The sequence below is a fragment of the Peromyscus maniculatus genome, chromosome 1 (genome assembly GCF_049852395.1).
Source record: "Peromyscus maniculatus bairdii isolate BWxNUB_F1_BW_parent chromosome 1, HU_Pman_BW_mat_3.1, whole genome shotgun sequence".
NCBI classification, from domain to species: Eukaryota; Metazoa; Chordata; class Mammalia; order Rodentia; family Cricetidae; genus Peromyscus; species Peromyscus maniculatus.
The window spans coordinates 3,333,030-3,352,093 of record NC_134852.1 but is presented as its reverse complement, the minus strand read 5'-3'; the positions used below and the strand labels follow the sequence as shown (position 1 = coordinate 3,352,093).

Sequence of the window (19,064 nt, the reverse complement as noted above, 5' to 3'; positions counted from 1 at the left end):
GTTTTTTCCAGGTTTTGGCTAGGCAGGATAGGTGCTCTTGTCCAGAAGGGAAGTCCAGGTCAGGATGGAAGCTCTAGTCCAGAAGGGAAGTCCTTGGCAGGATGGGAGCTGGGGGCTAGTCTCTAAGTCTCAGGAAGTGGCGGGGGTCTCTGGCGTGGAGATTCCAGTGCCTGTTGGGGGGCGTGGAGAAGGGGATCCTTCCCAGTGGGGATAGAAGGGGACCTGCCCATTGGCCAGAACCTTGGGCCAAGTTGGGCAGGTCTTCCCCCGGAGTGGCTGGTGCCCAGGAATGGGGTCTGGGCTGGGCCCAGATACTCACCTCTGGTCCAGAAGGCAAGTCAGAACCTATTTGTTTTTTAAATGCTTATTTTTATGGGTTTTCTTATTTTTTTCTAAGAGCTGAAAACCAAACACAGGGCCTTACACTCGCTATTCAAGTGTTCTACAACTAATCCAAATCTCTAATCCCCCTTGTGTTGTTCTCTTTGCCTTTTTTCTCCTCTTTTTGGTTTTTCTTTTAAAGAAAATTAGAGAAAAAATCAATATAAAGTTAGGTATGTAGGCAGTTGAGGAGGACACAGAAGAATTTGGGAGAAGAGAAAAACATTTTTAAACTACACTGTAGGAAAACGAATTGAATTTAATAGTACACAATCCCCTATGTATAAACGGGAGTAGAGACAGCCTGCTCAAGAAATGCTAGTGGAAAAAATTGCCCATTCGGAGGTCGAAAAGAAGTATCTCCCAACAATTGTCCTGTTCCAAAATCAAGACCAAATGGATTAAAGACTTTAGTGTAAGTACAGAAAGCATGAATCTGATAAAGAAAACATGGAGAAAACATTTAAATATATCGAATAACTCAGGAAATAAGACCACATTTTAACAAGTATGATTGCATAAAACTAATTTTGTTTGTATTAAAAAATGTTTTGAGCATGTTAAGAGGCAGCCCACACAGATGGGAAAATATCTACTGGCTATACTAGACTGAAAAATATCTGGAATATAGAAAGTAGTAATAAGCTGAGGCTGTAGACACGAGTCAGCAGTTAAGAGCACCTGCTGATCCGTCAAAGGATCTGAGTTCAGTTTCAACCACTAATGTTGGTAGGCACCTCAAAACCACTTAAAATTCCAGCTCTGCAGGATCCAGCTTCCTCCACTGGCCCCCAAGAAAAGTGCATTCTCAAGTCCCCTACAGATACACACACATATTTATCAAATATGCATCCAGTACTCAAATTGAAATGATGAAATTCTCTGTCAAAGTGGACAAGAACACATTAGTTATTTTTGTGACATCTACTCTCATCAACATTTTAGGTTTTCTTTCAAGCTCTCAAGCATCTCCTGTTTTTCCAACCTTACAACACAGAGGAATTTGTCAAGCTATATCTGAAAATGCCATCGAATGCATGATAATCCTTGTATTAACTACCAAGTATTCATCTATAGAGCCTTATCCATACTAAATCCTGTGCCTTTATTTTCAGAATACCAACTGAAAACTACCAGTTCACTCTGCCTTTGGCTTTTGCAGTGGAAGAAATCAACAGGAATCTATATCTTCTACCAAATGTGTCTCTCATGTTTTACTTCTTCACTGACAATTATCATGATAAGCAAGCATTTCAAAATTTCATATACATTACTGCAAAAAGGCACAGACTTCTTCTTAACTACCGCTGTAAACTTAAGACCAAATGTCGTGTAATGTTTACAGGACCAATGTTATTACCATCCATAAGCCTGGCACAATTTTTGGAGTTCTACAAATTTCCACAGGTGAGGTTGTTTGGGTGGGAAAGTATGGAATCTTTCTCATTTTTTGGCTAACCCTTATGCTGAGGAGAGTGTAAGGGGGAGATTGGCTTCACAATAATGTAAATCAAGTTCAAGTGTAATTAATCAGCCACTCAATGGGACATTCCCAATTCATCATTTGATATGTAGATGAGAATAGGAATTAACAGTCAAGGTGATTTTCCTTGAACAAATTGTAGAAAAGTGATTTTCTGCAGGTTTCTAACAGGGTAGTATAACTGTAGTAATAGGGAAACATTGCCCTTCCTGTCATTTGAAACTGGTGCTTCACCCACCTCAGTGCTCCCATTGACATTTCTGACAGTCCTCTACCTCATGCTGCTCCCTGTGTTTTATGTCCTTCAGCTCACCTATGGACCTTTCTATCCTATCCTGAGTGATCGTGAACAGTTTCCCAATCTGTATCAGATGGCCCCCAAGGACACAGCTCTGGCACTGGCCATGGTCTCTTTGATGCTTCACTTCAGCTGGAACTGGGTTGGGTTGGCCATCTCAGATGATGACCAGGGTCTCCAATTTCTCTCAGATCTGAGGGGAGAAAGTGATGTCCAAAGAGTCTGCTTAGCCTTTGTGATCATGATCCCAGTTAACATGGAGTTATACATGTCAAGAGCTGAAGTGTGTAACAAGCAAATTGAGACATCATCCATACATATTGTTATCATTTATGGTGACACAGAGAGTACTCTCATTGTGTGCTTTAGAATGTGGGTATCACAGGGTATGCAGAGAATATGGGTCACCACCTCACAGTGGGATGTCACTACAAGTAAGAGAGACTTCATCCTTGCCTCATTCCACAGGACTCTTGCTTTTGAACACCACCATGCTGAGATTTCTGGTTTCAAAAATTTTGTTCAGACACTGAACCCTTCCAAATACACAGACATGTTCCTGGCAGGACTGGGGTGGATGTACTTTAGCTGTGAAGCCTCAACATCTAACTGTAAGACACTGGAGAACTGCTCATTCAATGCCTCACTGGAATGGTTAGTGCTACAGAGTTTTGACATGGCCTTTAGTGATGGTGGTTATGATGTATACAATGCTGTGTATGCTATGGCCCATGCTCTCCATGAAATGCTTCTTCAACAAGTAGAAAACCAGCCAATCAACACTCTGAGAGAACTGGATTCTGACTGCTCACAGGTACTGTATCTTCCAATGGATGGAACTTTGTGTCATCAATGTTATATTCTTTAAGAGTCTCTCACATTCTGAAACCAATATTTTGTCATGTATGTGGTGTTCACTATAAGGGATGGTGTGTATAAGTGTACTCACCCGATTCTGACCCCACTGTATTCTCTGGGGACCTTATCCTTCTTGATTATCTGGGATCACAGGAAATAATACTGAGATTCAATTCAATACCTACTTTTGTGCCTCTGGGTGTGAGTATATTTGTGTCTGATTGTCTGTATGTCTTTGTGTTTGTTTCTGTGTATGTGTTTGTGTCTTTGTGGGTGTCTAAAAGCATTTTCGTGCCTTTGTATGCATGTGTGTAGATGTGCTTCTTTGCAAGTATTAATGTCTCTCTCCTGTGTTTGTGAGTGACTGTGTATATGAGCATATATATTTGTTGTGTGTGCATATGTGTCTTGTGAATATATTTATCAGTGAGTTTCTCTGTGTGTGTGTGTTTTTGTCTTTATGTGCCTGTGTGTTTCTGTATCTGTGTCTGTATTTGATTGCTTAGGATTTTCTGTATGTGTGTTTTAGTGTGCATGTATGTTAATGAGTTTAGCTCTATTATGTGTGTGCCTCTGCATGGGTGTATGTGTGGAAGTGTGTGTGTGTGTGTGTGTGTGTGTGTGTGTGTGTATGGTGCATATTTATATTTGGTGTTTGTGTGTATTTCTGTGTCTGTATTTGAGGGTTTCCTCTGAGAGAACTAAAATTTTAGGATCACAATGACTTTACTTATTCACATACTTTCATTGAGTTTCTCCCTTGGGCACCTTCAATAAATTTGCCTTAGGATGAAATAAGAACATATTTTCAGACCTAAAATAAGGTAATATAGACTGAAGTGTGTTGTCTGTCTTTCAGCTTCACCTATTTCTGAAGAATATGCACTTTGTTAATCCTGCTGGAGATGTAATAAATATGAATCAGAAAGAAAAACTGCAGGCTGAGTATGGCATTTACCATATTTCTAATTTCCCCCATGGTGTTGGATTTAAGGTGAAAATAGGAGAGTTTAAGCCATATTTTCCACATGGTCAACAGCTCCATTTATATGAAGATATGATAGAGTGGGCCACAGGAACTAGACAGGTGGGTCTGATCAATATGTACTGATGTCACCACTGTCAAGTGAGGCCATTTGAGTTTCCCTGTGACTTAGTGAAATTAGAAGGACAGTCATGTAAAGACTCAATTTTAAACTTCTATACGATGTTTCTTCATTTCAGATTTTAAAAATATGATTTTTCAGGAAGTTTTTGGTAATCTAAGAAAATCATATGATATATTTTATTATATCAAAAACTATATATGTTATAAACAAATATAAAAATAGATATGACCAACATTTCATATTATTCCCAGTAAAGTTATTAATATTCTCTTGGTGCCATTCTGATTGCTGCCCATTGATTTTCTTCTCTTCTTTTGAATCTCTAATCTGAATGCAGAAAAGACTGAAGTTAAGTGTAAGGAAAATTTGGAACTAGGAACAGATATGCAAGTCATTAATTTATATTCTATAATTTTATTCAAGCACATTGACTATATTGCCTACTTGTCTAACAATACATTCACATTTTCTTGGGCCACTTTAGATATTTTATTAATTATAACTTGTTTTTTACACTTGATATATATATTCCATTTGAGTATGAGGTATCTAAGTATACCTGGAGAGGGATTAAGGAACTGAAGACGGATTTGAGCCTAAGTGTAAGAGTGGGGGATTGAACAGCAAGTGTGATAGATTGCTAAGCAATCTCTCCAGCCCTGAATCATATTTTCTAAAGGAATCCTTCATTAGATGAGCATTTATTTGTACCTTTATTTAGGCATAATTCATTCAAACAAACAAACAAATGAACAAACAAACAAAAAAGATTTGTATTGTTTCCTTATCTGATTGGACAGGCAACTACAGTCATCATAATTGGTTTTGAGAAAATTTGTAAATAAAATATTCCAATATGTGTTCCCAGATAGATTATAGGTATTGATTTTGATATGTCTGATTTTATAGTATCTGAATTACATTGCCTACTACAACATTGTTTGCTGAATTTGAAAGGGGTTTACTTCCAGAAAATCTGCAAACTTAATCTTCAAGTTGCTCAAATAGAATTAAATCAAGTGTTAATATTCTATTTTCACAGTGAAGAGAAAATTATGCTGAGAGAACAGAGCAAATGGGATGAAGTTTTGCTACTAGCCTGTACTACTAGATCAGAGGAGAGCAATAAAATCACAAGCCTGCTTCTACCAGGCCTAATTTGAACATTAAAAACATCAACCAAAAGGATAGGGAGGACCAAAAACGACCGAATATGTGCCGTACTTGAAAACAGTGAGGCAGAAAGACTCCAAGTGACACAATCATAGGCTTACATGAGAGTAAACTCAATGACATACTAAACAAAGACTTCCAAGAATAATTGTCAGAATGTTCCAGAAAATCAAAGAGCATAGAAATTACTTCTAAGACCAAACCAAAAAGATCACAAACACTTGCAAATAATAAGGAATTGAGTGAAGATGTGACAAAAATTTCATGAATTCATACTAACATTCTGAAAATGAAAGACACAACAATTCACACAGCAAACTGTATAAAACGTCTTTCTCTCAGAATGTCTCAAGTAGAAGACAGACTATCAAGACTTGAAACAAGGCAGATGAATTTTAATTCAAACTATGACAAAGATAAAACTATAAGTAAGGATGAAGAAAACACATGAGACTTAGTGGACGTCAGTAAAAGACCAAATTAAGAAAGCACAGATACAAGAGGAAGACAACATGTGAAAGGACCAAAGGTATTTCTAATAAAAGGACATCAAAAATTTTACCAAATTCTGGGGAATATGGCCATCCAGATACAGAAGGCATTCAGAGTGCATAACAGAGGTTCAGAAAAGGATCTGACCATTTTGAATATTACTTAAAGTCTCAGTTATGCAGAACAAAGAGGAATTTTAGGTTACAACAGAGAAGGTCAATTTTATTGAATATCCCCATCATAATCTCAGTAGCTTTATTCATAGACACTTTAAAAGCAGGGAGTATCAAATATGTGTTTCAAACAGAGACAAAATTTCCAACTCTAATTACTATTCCCAGCAAAGCTATCCTTCATAATTTCAGGAAGATGGAGAAACTTGTTATGGTGACCACAAATTGCAGGAATATATAGCTACTGGAACATCACTAAGAAAAACACTTGAAGAGAGTTTTTACACTTCATACTCCTTCACACTGAATATTACATTTAACAGTAGATATCACAGGAATGTATAGACTATACTAGATCACTAGACAGAAAATCAAAGCTTTAAAATACATCAAAAATTACAAACACGCAAATTTACAATAATCACCAAATGGCTTTCATTAATAACTGAATTTGAAGAATCCCACTCTCTAATCAAGGGGCACAGACAAGGAAATTAAAAAAAAATACTGTGTTGCTCAGAAGGTAAATATTGCACCCATAAAAAAAGAACAGATTCTCTACAGTAAAGGAAAAAAAAAAGATCATTCCTGGTATAGTTAATCAGAAAGAAGAAAATTTTACTCTAATCAATGAACATGGATGGACAAATTCTCAAGTAAATACTCACAAACAGGGCTCAAGAGCACATCAGAAAGATCAGTCCCTCTACACCAGATGACTTTATTACAGGGATGTAAGGCTGGTTCAACATATGCAAATCAATCAAGTATAATAGGTCACATAAACATATGCTAGGATAGAAATTGTAAGCTCATTGAAAAAGATAGAGAATAGGTCTTGAGCAATGTCCAGCAGCCCTTCAGAGAAAGCAAACAAAGAAACATAAAAAACCCTTGACAAAGTAAGTTTCTATAAGACAAAACATAGACAACATTGTACTATATGGAGAGAAAATCAAAGCATTTACACTGAATTCAGAAATGGAACCAAATGTGGTGTTGCTTCCCAGAATTAATGAGTAACCAAAAATATAGGTCACGAATAGAAACAGAGGCCAATTAGACAGAGACAATTTCTCAATTAAGTTTCTCTTTTTTCTTGTACTTCTGCTTTGTTTCAAGTTGACAAAGCTAAGCTACACAATGGGTGGTTAGGGGGTTCAGTTCAGGCATTCCAGTGGTGACATTACATATACTTCTAGATATTTCTGAACATTGAGTTGTTCAGAAGCACCTCAATATTTCATCAATTTGTTCTCATATATTCATGTGTAGCCTTGTACAAAGTCCTGAAAGAAATGTGTTCACTCAGTTCATGTATAGAAAGAAAACTTGTTAACTACTCAGCATGATGAGATGCTATAACTATTGAAGGAGTAGTCAGACTCCTGGCCCAGCATCTGCCTGATTTTCCTCAGATGCCCTCTGCTGAGTGCAGTGTTGATTGTCACTCTGGATTCAGAAAATTCCATCAACAAGGAATGGCAGCCTGCTGTTTTGATTGCATTCCCTGCCGAGCAAATGAGATTTCCAATGAGACAAGTAAGTGTTTACTGCAGGGAGAAATCCTTCAGACTGACTGACTTCTGATATCCACACTGCACTTTCAAAGGGGCCTGGAAGGGGGCTGCAATGCTGTGTGGTCTTCACCTGAGAAGACTGTTCAGACATAGGTTTAAGCCAAATAAAGTCATCATTAGCTGGATGTCAACTACAGTTGGTGTACAGGACCCCAGTGTAGCACTGAGTCTTTCTCAGGGTGAGATTTGAAGTAAAAGAACTATGTTCTGCGTTGACATACTTCAGTTACCAAGAACAGTGAGCCAAAAGGAGATTTACAGAAGCTTAAAAGCAAAGTTAGTACATTTTTAGATTTTTTCAGAAATAGAAGGTCTATGATGGGTTAGTTCTTTCTTCAGTTTGGCAGATTGTGCTGCTAGGTGGAAAGGTTTATAGTCTGAGTGGTACTTCTATCATGGAGTCAGTTGAGTTAGGGAGGGTCTGGGGATCTACTAAGTTCTGTGGCCCTTTTACAGCACAAATAAAATCTATTCCTTTCCTAATTTTGTTTTTACAATTATGTGATCAATAATAATGTCCTTATAAATAACAACCTGTGCCTTCACATACACCTTTGACTCACTATAAAATCACTGCTGGCAATATTTTGTAAAAGAAAGTGTTTTGAAAAATCAAACAGCCTTGTGAGGGAATTCTACACTTTATCTGTCCCAATGATTATATCCTTGTAAAGGTACAGGTAGACTAGATTGTAGTCATGAGTCTTTGTAAATAGTTGGTTATTCATTTAACCTCCTTGAATGTATGTATGTGTTCCTGTGTGAGTTTATGTGCAGGAGATTGTGGAGGCCAAAATAGTGCATACAAGCCCCTTGAATTTGAGATATAGATAGGTATAAGCTTCCACATGGATGCTGAGTCCAAACCCTTGTTCTCTGCAGAGGTGTAAGCACTCTTAACTGTTGAGTTATATCCTTCCGCTGAAGTCATGAATCCTACACAACCTGTTCTTGCCACTGCCCATAAACATTGCTGACAAAAAGAGATATTGAGTCACCATGTGTTATGATGATAAATAAGTATTGTGTGGTGGTGGGCATACTGTTTATACAGCATTTGATGAATGGCAAGTATTTTGTGTTGTCATTTAGCAGACAGGTGTGTGGGGAAGACAGCATGAAGATGTGAATTCAGGGTGGTACCATAAGGCTGCAATGGGAGCCTGCTCAGGAAACTTTGAGATGATGCAAGTGCTGTTACTTCTATGTGAGGGAGGTTTTCAGAGTGTTTTGAGACTGATGCCATTGTAGGTCGTGGCGACTAAAGAGAAGTAACTGTGGGTAAAATTACTAGAAACAGCTAAAGATTAAATAGTACTTGATTTCATATAAAAATGAGAAAAAGTGTGGACACTTGATGTAGAGAAAGACAGGTGTTCCACTTAGGATTTTTGTACACAGTAGCAATGAATGTCACAATAATATAGATAAAATAGTTTTGTAGTGAAAAGAAACAGCCACAATGATTCCAATGATAGTTTGGCATACACAATCCATATAAGTCAACTGGTTATTGATTTGGAGATGGCCAAATTCAAAGGAGAGTCCATAATTGTTTTTGACTTTTATTGTTAGTCATTGTCTATAATGCAAAGGACATTTAAAAAAGACATCTCGGGCATTGGAGATATGTTTCAGCAGTTAAGGGCATGGGATGGTCTTCCAGAGGTCCTGTGTTCAATTTCCAGAAACCACCTATAACTTTCTATAATTATCTGTAATGAGATTCCCTGCCCACCTCTTATGTGCAGGCATACATGCAGGCTGAGCACCATACATAATAAATAACTAAATCTTAAAAAAATGATATTTAGGTTCAATTAGAAGAGTTATCAGGTAAATCTCTTGCCACAAGTCAGATGACCTGAACTCATTGCAAGACGCCCATTGAAATGAGATGGAGCCAACTCCTACAAGATGCCTTCTTGACAACTTGTACTTTACACACACACACACACACACATACACACACAAACACACACACACACACACACACACACCACTCACACACATGTGCAAAAAATAACAGATTGTAATAAAATTGATTTAAGTTAATAACTATAAAGGGAATTTATATTAATAAATACCCAAAAATAAACAAAAAACATGTGTTTATGAATATTTGAAAAAGGTATGTGTAGAGGGTAGTAAGTACACACAGGGCCAGGTCCATGTGAAGGCCACCAGAGGCATCTGATGCCCTTTGTACCAGAGTTACTGATAGTAATATGGCACTACACATGTTCTGGGAACTGGACTTAGGCCTCCTGTAAGAGCCGACCATGTTCTTAACAGTTTAGCCATCTTCCCAGTTCCTTATAAACAACAAATAAAAAAAATGTAATCATAGCAGGCAATAAATGATATGTTAGTTTTATTCTTGGAATGACAAAAAACTTGGAAGCACATCATTGTGCTCCATTATTATCCACAGTTTAGCACAATTACATTCATATATCACTTACTTGCTGTGGTGGAAAATACAGCTTATGAATGGGATATTATTGTTCAATTCAAATATTCTGTATTACTACTCTCACTTGGGAGTTCACATGTTGTCTTGTTCATGCTGTTTTAGCAATAACTCCTTCACCATTGAGTACATTAGTAGAACCCAGGTCTGTTGGAGTCCACAGAGGTTTTCAGATGATATCTGAGCTTGCTTTACCAGCAGGGCTGCATAAGAGGATGATTGGCCCTCTGGCCTGGGTACTAGGTGTTTGGTAGGGTCTACATTTAGTTGTATCTAGTAAGGCATTGGTTTTTTGCCCCCTGCCCCGGCATTGATATAAGCAGCCTTTGGAATAAAGTTATGGGTTGGTGGATTAGGATGTAGGTTCCTCTGAGGCTGTCCTGTGTTTCTGTCTCTCTGTCTCTCTTTCCTCTATATATCTATCTAAATCTCTTATCCCTCACTCCCCAAGAACAGCCAGGGGGAAGTCCCCACAGAGGTCTCATATAGTAGGAAATTAGGGAAGTACGTAAGTGCTCTGTGCTCACAAAGTGGTGGTATAAGACACAAGACTTCTGGGTGTTATATATGTATAGAGTTTTCTACCTTATCAGTAGGATAATTTCATTTTACAAACTGTTTAGTGTCCCAATTCCTTGATGAGGATACAACTAAGGGCATCATATTTAATTAATTTTTCTTGAGAATTTCATACATCATTATAAAAGCTCTCTCTCTCTCCCACTTCTATTTCCCATACATCACATGCAACAAAAACTCACACAATCATGAGCTCTTTTTCATTTACTATTTTCAAACACTCATTTTCATTTACTGCTTTCACATACAAATGCACTTACACACACACACACACACACACACACACGATTCTATTTGCTGTTGTCGGGCTACTCATGTGTTTTGTGGTGAACATATGAGAATAAAAAAAAGCCATAAGAGGTTTCATCCTGGATAAGACCAAGTCTCCATCTCTCTTGAGGGCATCACTTCTAATTCAGACAGAAAGATTCATGTTATAGTGTATCAATAGGATCTGTGTTTGACCTTGACGAAGACAGGCATTATTAAATAGAAGCATTGCTCTTCAGAAAAGTCTCATTTACATCTTTATCAATAAAGTATGTGGATGTTGTAAAGTTTCCAAAATATACTGATGTGGCCTGTCCATAAGAAATGCTGAAGTTGCACTAACAATACTTTTGCTTTCTGCATCAGATATGGATCAGTGTATGAAGTGTCCAGAGGATCAGTATGCCAATGCAGAGCAGAACCACTGCCTGTACAAAGATGTGACCTTCCTGGCCTTTGGTGACCCCTTGGGGATGACTCTGTCCTGTATGGCCTTGGGTTTGTCTGCATTCACCATTCTTGTTCTTGGGATCTTTGTGAAGCACCAAGACACTCCCATTGTGAAGGCCAATAACCTCACTCTCAGCTATATCCTGCTCATCTCCCTCATCTTCTGTTTCCTCTGCTCCTTGCTCTTCATTGGCCATCCAAATTCAGTCACCTGCATCCTGCAGCAAATAACATATGGAGTTTTATTCACTGTGGCTGTTTCCACTGTGTTAGCCAAGACAATTACTGTGGTTTTGGCTTTCAAAATCACAACTTCTGGAGGAAGGATGAAGTGGTTCCTGGTATCAGGGGTACCTAACTACATTATTCCCATCTGCACCATCATCCAAATTATTCTCTGTGCAATCTGGCTGGGAACATCTCCTCCCTCTGTTGACATTGATTCACACTCTGAGCATGGCCACATCATCATTGTGTGCAACAAGGGCTCAGTAACTGCTTTCTATTCTGTCTTAGGATACCTGGGCTCTCTGGCCCTGGGGAGCTTCACTGTGGCTTTCTTGGCCAGGAATCTCCCTGACACATTCAATGAAGCCAAATTCATGACATTCAGCATGCTGTTGTTCTGCACTGTCTGGGTCACTTTTCTCCCTGTCTACCACAGCACCAAGGGCAAGGTCATGGTGGCTGTGGAGGTCTTCTCCATCTTATCCTCCAGTGCAGGCTTGCTGGGATGCATCTTTGTCCCCAAGTGCTACATCATTTTGATAAGACCAGAGAGAAATTCTCTTCAAAAGTTAAGGGAGAAAACATTTTCCAGAACTGACATTTCATAAATTTTAATTGACAAATGTAATGTTGGTACAGAACCAACTATTAGGATACAATGCAAGGTTATTCATTTGATAGTGACTCTCACTGTTTCTTCTAATGGTGTTGTTTATCAGTGTCATGTATACCACTTTTATCTATGTTGTCTCCCATAACCTTCCACTCAGCCACCTATTTTTACAGGACTTGTCTTTTTGATGTTAGTGCAGAGTGGAAGTGCTGTATTTATCTCTAATATGTAATAAGATTTAAAATTAACTCAGAGGTTTCTTTTTGATATCTTAGTGAATGTAAGAATTTGACAGCAACTGATTATTGGAGAAGTTGAAGGAAGTTTGTGACCTCATGTTTGCAGATGAAGGCAACACAATGCTACCCCTTGTAGGGGGGAAGACTAGAGAATCCTGATGCATCCTGGGAGTTAGAGAAGTAGAACTTAGGAGTGACATGGATGTTTCAATAAACATTGAATATTACAGAATATTACAGAAGCTGGAGAGATGTGTCAGCAGACAAAATCATGTACTGCTCTTGTAATGTGCCAGAGTTCAATACACAGACTTCATATAATGTAGTTCACACCCCCTGTAACAGTAGCTCCAAGGGATCAATGTCCTCATTGGACCTTCAAGGACTCTTATACACACACATGCACATAACAATACACTCAACACACACACACACACACACACACACACACACACACACACACACACACACACTCACCATAATCCTAACCCTTTCTATCAGTAGAAAATAAACAGATTTCTATGGGATAATTATAAAAAATATAGTAAGATAAAACAAAATATAACACATTAGATTAAGCAAAACAAACAAAAAAAAAAGAAGGAAAGAAGCCCAAACAAGTTAGATCAGAGACCTACTTGGTTGTACATTCTCAGTCTCATAAAAACTTTAAAGTGTTAGCCATTATACATACTCAGAGAAACTTATAGGGTAAAAATGAAAGAAGAAAAATTAGAAGACAAAACAAAACAACAACAACCACAATAACCAAGAAAAAACAACAAAGAAACAAAAAACCAAAAAAGTAAAACACCCTGACATGATACTGTGAGACAAAAAACATCCATAGATGCCACTGAGTTCATTTTCTGTTGTCATCTACTGTTGAATATGTAGCCTACCTGTGGTGGTAATCTAATTATACTGAAATGTGATTTTGATTGTATGTTAATAAATAAAGTTGTCCGGGGGTCATAGCTATTAGAGCCATAGCAAAAGTGTGGCGGTGGTGGCACACGCCTTTAATCCCAGAAAGCCAGCCTTTAATCCCAGGGAGTGGTGGTAGAAAGCAAAAAGATATATAAGGCGTGAGGACCAGAAACTAGAAGTATTTGGCTGGTTAAGCTTTCAGGCTTTGGAGCAACACAGTTCAGCTGAGAGCTATTGGGATGAGGACACAGAAGCTTCCAGTCTGAGGAAACAGGACCAGCTGAGGAACTGGTGAGGTGAGATAGCTGTGGCTTGTTCTGTCTCTTTAAATAGACTAACAGACAGGAAATAGAACCCTCATTCGGGAAGCTGGGACACCGCAGGCGGAAGGGTGAGATTTTGGCTCTGAGCTCTGACCTCTCGGCTTTCTCTTTTGCATTATTTCTGTGTTTCTTATTTAATAAAACGGTTGGTTACATCTATACCTACCCTTCAAAGTAGTTTGTTTCCCCAGTGAGACTCCCTTGGTGGAAACTAAACTTTCATTAGTAGCTGGCTATCAACTGGATATTGCTTCTGGGATTGGAATGAGACATTTGTCCACTTCTTCTTGCAGCACAAGTACCCTGCACTGGAGGATTTTGGAAAATCTGACACAATCTGAAGTCATCTGAGAGGAGGGAACCCCAATTAAGAGAATGTTTTAAAGCTGGTGGTGGTGGTGCACACCTTTAATGACAGCACTTGGGAGGCATAGGCTGACAGATGTCTGTGATTTTGAGACCAGCCTGGTCTTCAGAGTTAGTTATAGGATAGCCAAGGCTACATAAAGAAACCCTGTATTGATGCTTCCCATGGCCCCAAAAGAAAATATCTGCATGAGATCCAGCTATAGGGCATTTTCTTAATCAGTGATTGACTGGGAGGGCCCAGCTCAAAGTGGGTGGTGACATTCCTAGCCTGGTGGGCCTGAGTTCTATAAGAAAGCAGGCTGAGCAAGGCAGTAAGCTGCACCACTCCATGGCCTCTGCTTCAGTTTCTGTTTGATTTTGGTCCTGGCTTCCTGCAATGATGGACTCAAATGTGAAAATGTATGCAAAATAAGCCCTTCCATCTCCGGCTTGGTTTTTGGTCATTTTGTTTTATTGTGGCAATAGAAACTCTAAGACAAGTTGGTACTAGGAGTGGGTTCTTGCTTTGACAGACCTGATCATGTTGTTTTGTAGTTGGATTATGGAGGGACTTTGAAACATTGTATAAGAAAATACTTTGAGTGTTTATTGAACAGTAGCTTGGAATATAAGAATGTTGAGAGCAATGCAGAAGATGGAATACAGCTTGTGAAGTTTCAGAGGGAAGTTTCAAGATTCTGTTGGGGCCATTTATTATTTTGAATTAAGATTCTGTGGCCCTGGTTAGCTCTGGCTGAGTAATCAGCTATGATTAACAAAATATCTGAACTACTAAAGTGAAACCTTTGTTTACTGAGATACTCAATTCTGGTTGTCTGGAGTTGAGAAATTAGTGGTGATGAAGAAGAACCCATGGTAGTGGTGGTGGTGTACACATTTAATCCCAACACTCAGGAGGTAGAGCCAGGCAGATAACTGTGAGTTTAAGGCTGGCCTGAAACCAAAAACACATACAAAAAAAGAGAGGCCCAACATTGCTGAGTTGAAATCCTCTGAGAAGTGGTTTCTGAGAGCACAGAGATGCTGTGTCCCAGAGGCAGTTGTATTTCATGCTGTCCATCAAGTTTGGTGGTGTGAGAGTCACACAGGTCAGACTGGTTTTGGAGGCATGAATTGGCCATGGATTCCAGCAGAGGACTGGCACTGTGAGAAGCCAGAAGATGCCATTGGTGAAGGTGGAAGTACACTAGCATTTGAAGGTCCAAAATTAAAGGAATCACACAGAGAATTTGAGACTTGGAACCATGAAGAGAGTCTATGAGAGTTGTTGATAAAAGTGCAGCCATGTTGCAGCAGAAGACCCAGCATTGTGGTTGATGTCAGTACTGTGGGGTGATTGACAAGAAGAGTAACAGCTATAGAGTGGAGCCATCCCAAGCTTGGAAGGCAAGCTGTGTGTGCTACAGAGGATGGAGCTGAAGAAGTGACTCAAGCCCTTTGGAGAAGCCCAGATTATAGTAAGTGATTCCATCATTGGAAATCACACTATTACACAGTTGGAAAGTGGTTTTTATTTGTGAGATAGAGACTTTGCCTTGGGCCTTTCCCTCTAGAAGTAAGGAATTATTTAACCTAAGTTTTATTTTTTAGGAGCCCACACTTGAGAGAGTTCAAACTTTTAAAATCATTTTTTTTGGGTTTGAAAAGAGAATAGATATGGTAAAGAGAATGATTTTTCAGATAAAGGGACTGTTTTTTTGAGACAAGGTTTCTCTGTGTAGTACTGGCTGGCCTAGAACTCACTCTGAAGATCTGACTGGTTTTGAAATCACAGAGATTCACTTGTCTCTGTCTTCTGAATGCAGGGAGTAAAGGTGTGTGCCACCACTGCCCAGCAGGACTGCATTTTTTTTAAAAAAAATATTTATTTACTATGTATAGTGTTCTGCATGCATGTATTTCTGTATGCCAGAATAATGCACCAGCTCTCATTACAGCTGGTTGTGAGCCAACATGCAATTGCTGGGATTTGAACTCCGGATCTCTGGAAAATCTGCCAGTACTCTTAACCTCTGAGTGAAATTTTAGTGTGTTCCATTGTGGGACACACTAAAAAGAAATACTTTTAAAAACATGAGTAACTTTAAAATGTCCCACAGTTTTTTCTTTTTTTATGTGCATTGGTGTGTTGGTGAATATATATTGGTGTCAGGTTATTGGATCTCATGGAACTAAAGTTACAGAGAGTTGTGAGCTGCCATGTTGGAGCTGGGACTTGAAACCAGGTTCTCAGGAAGAATAACCAGTGCTGTTAAATGCTGAGTCATGTCTCCAGGCTCTACTTAGAATTTAATGTGAGATCTTGGGGATGAATGGAAAAGGAAAGGTTGCTTTCTCGTGATGTATTTGTGTGTCAAGATGATATGGGGTCAATTGTGCTGATTGGTTTTCTAACAACTTGACACATCTGACTCATCACATCTAAAGTCATCTGAGAAGAGGGGACATCAAGTAAAAGAATGCCTTCAGCTCCTAAGAGCACAGGGCCAGTTCTTCCACATGTACCAGGTATTGCTGGGTAAGGGGAGGGGGAGGAAGCATGCTCATGCCCCTCCATGCCACCTCCAGACAGATGGGTACTTGGGAAAGCATTTCCTGTGGCAATAGGAATGGGAGAACTATACCTGACCCTCAGCAGCTGCAAAACTTGGGAGAGCAAACCCTATAACTCATGAGAAAAGCAGAATATAGCCAACCTTGTTAGTGTGGTTATGGATGAGCCAGCTTAAAAATTGTGAGCATGGGAGATCTGTCCCTGTTACACATTTGTCTTGAGGTGTTATCTTGGAGGAGAGTTACCTCCTTCTCCTACACCCATCAATATATGGGGCAAGTGATAGAGTTGGCGTTGTGGTCATAGAGTGGGAGAGCTACACCTGAACCCCACCAGCCACAACACTTGGGAGAGCAGGCTCTGCACCTCTCCAGTGCAGCAGAATGGATCCATCCTCGTTAGTGCAGGTGTGTGTGCGCCAGCCCCGAAATTGTAAACATGGATCAGTTGTCCCCATTTGACATCTGGTAGACAAATCCTACAGCTTCCCAGGCCCAGACCCAAGGATATGACTTATCCTGCCCCACTATTTACCTCATCTATGATCTGCTGGAGCTTGTGATGAGACCTGTTCTGTAGACCTAAAGTCTCAAGATTTCTGAGTTTGGAAGGATGTTAATCTGAGTATTCCATTGTTGTAACAGGTCTTGACCCCACAGATTCATTGCTATGTTGGCCACATATGGTTTTAATTCTCCTCGCTGTCCTTCTGGACCTATACATTGGAGCCATCTTGCACTATGTTTCACTTGAGATAATGTTCCAATTCCTAACAGTTGAACATTTACCTCCTGAAGATGCCAAGTTGGATGCCAGAATTCTGGTGCAATTATGGTCATGTCAGCACCTATAGCTACTAGACCAGACTACAAATCACCATTTATTTTTATTGTTAATTTTGGTCTTTGTTCATTTATATAAGTTTGCCAAATAATTTTCTTTATGTTTTCTCCTGAATTTTTTCTTCTCCCTTTCTTAGTTGTTCCATTACTCCGAGTACCCTTGTTTATTCCAATAGGCATTTGGTTATTTAATTGATCTGAGTAGGGGATTCTTCCATGACTGTAGGAAAGTTCTGAACTGGATTTGCTGTGGAGGCCTGCCTGAGGCCCCTCTGGGAGTTTCCTGAAGAGGGAGGAAAGTATTACCTTGCCTGTCCCTTGTTGATCTACATTCATTGGTCCAGTGTTTTCCCTTACAACAACTTCTGCATACTCCATAAGGAAGAGGCATTCTGTTGCCATTGAACCTTAAACAAACATTGTTTCTAGGAATGCCCTGTTTATAATCCCTTTTCCAATGTCCTTGCTTCCCATATCCACAACACCTGACATTCCTCAAACCTCTTGAAATGGCTTCTCCTATCTTCATATCATGGACTTGAGCCTCAACATTAACTTTGTCTCTAATCCAATCTTACAAGGGTGCAGATCTTGCTTTTAGTAGCTTGATTATTCTCTTGCATGCTGCATTTGCCTTCTCAAAAGCCAAAGATTCAATTATTATCTGACTAGCTTCTGCATTCGGGACCATTCTTTTTACTGCTGAAGACAGTCTTTGTAAGAAATCTGTGAAAGATTCTTTCCAGCCCTGTATAACCTTTGTACATGACTCAGTTATGTTTCCTGGTTCCTCAACTCTGTCCCATGCATTTAAGGCTTCCATTCAACATAGAATTAAGGTTTGGATATCATATAAACATTGTTTTTGTACTGCAGAATTTTGGCCTCCTCCAAAAAGCTGATTCTGGAAGACTTGTGTACCTTTATCTCTACATTGTTTTGGTATGTTTTTAGATTCCTCTTTGAACCACATTTGCCACTGGAGCTGTTATCTGGTTTCCAGAACAGCATGTGCCAGCTCCTGCCAGTCCTGTGGTACAATCCTATTTTGAGTTAACCAGGAATTTTACATCTGCTTTACATATGGGGAATGCATGCCATAAGATACTATGAACATCTACTCCAATCACATCTGTCTATATCCGCATCACATAAATATGCCACACTAAATCCCATTATGTTATGCACTAATTTAAAAACTAACAATAATTAGTAGAAAGAAAGAATTAATCCTGATTGCTGTGATCAATACAGATTCAGTTTTGAAACATGAAATTTCTCATTTTCATATGAACATCTACTCCCATCACATCTGTCAATATTCACATCTTAGACAGTCTTAGGCAGCTCATCACAGAACTTGGGGGCCATGCATATGTTAAATGTTGATTTTTAATTATTGCACAAGATCCAAAGAACACCAGCCCTGTGTACCTCATCTCCAATACTAAATAACATCTAGCATCCTCCACACCAACTAATTGCCCCACATTTGTGGTCTTTGCTCTGTAGTCCACATCATCTAAAGGTGTTTTCTCAGCCCACACTTATCAATGAGCTCTCCCACTGGCAATACATATTCTAGAATGCAGCCAAAATATATGAGCGTGACAATGGGATAAGAACAGCTTACACATTGAACACAGG

The 19,064-nt window shown here is 39.1% G+C and overlaps 1 protein-coding gene across 1 annotated transcript; it reads left to right on the top strand.

Moving 5' to 3' along the window:
• Nucleotides 1-289: 289 nt before the first annotated feature.
• LOC143272572 (vomeronasal type-2 receptor 116-like) lies at nucleotides 290-12,155 on the top strand. Its single transcript, XM_076568411.1, has 7 exons — nucleotides 290-333; nucleotides 1,497-1,788; nucleotides 2,173-2,976; nucleotides 3,880-4,107; nucleotides 7,386-7,509; nucleotides 8,222-8,227; nucleotides 11,236-12,155. The coding sequence occupies exons 1-7, from the start codon at nucleotides 290-292 to the stop codon at nucleotides 12,153-12,155; spliced, it is 2,418 nt and encodes an 805-aa protein (XP_076424526.1).
• The last annotated feature ends 6,909 nt before the right edge of the window (nucleotides 12,156-19,064 follow it).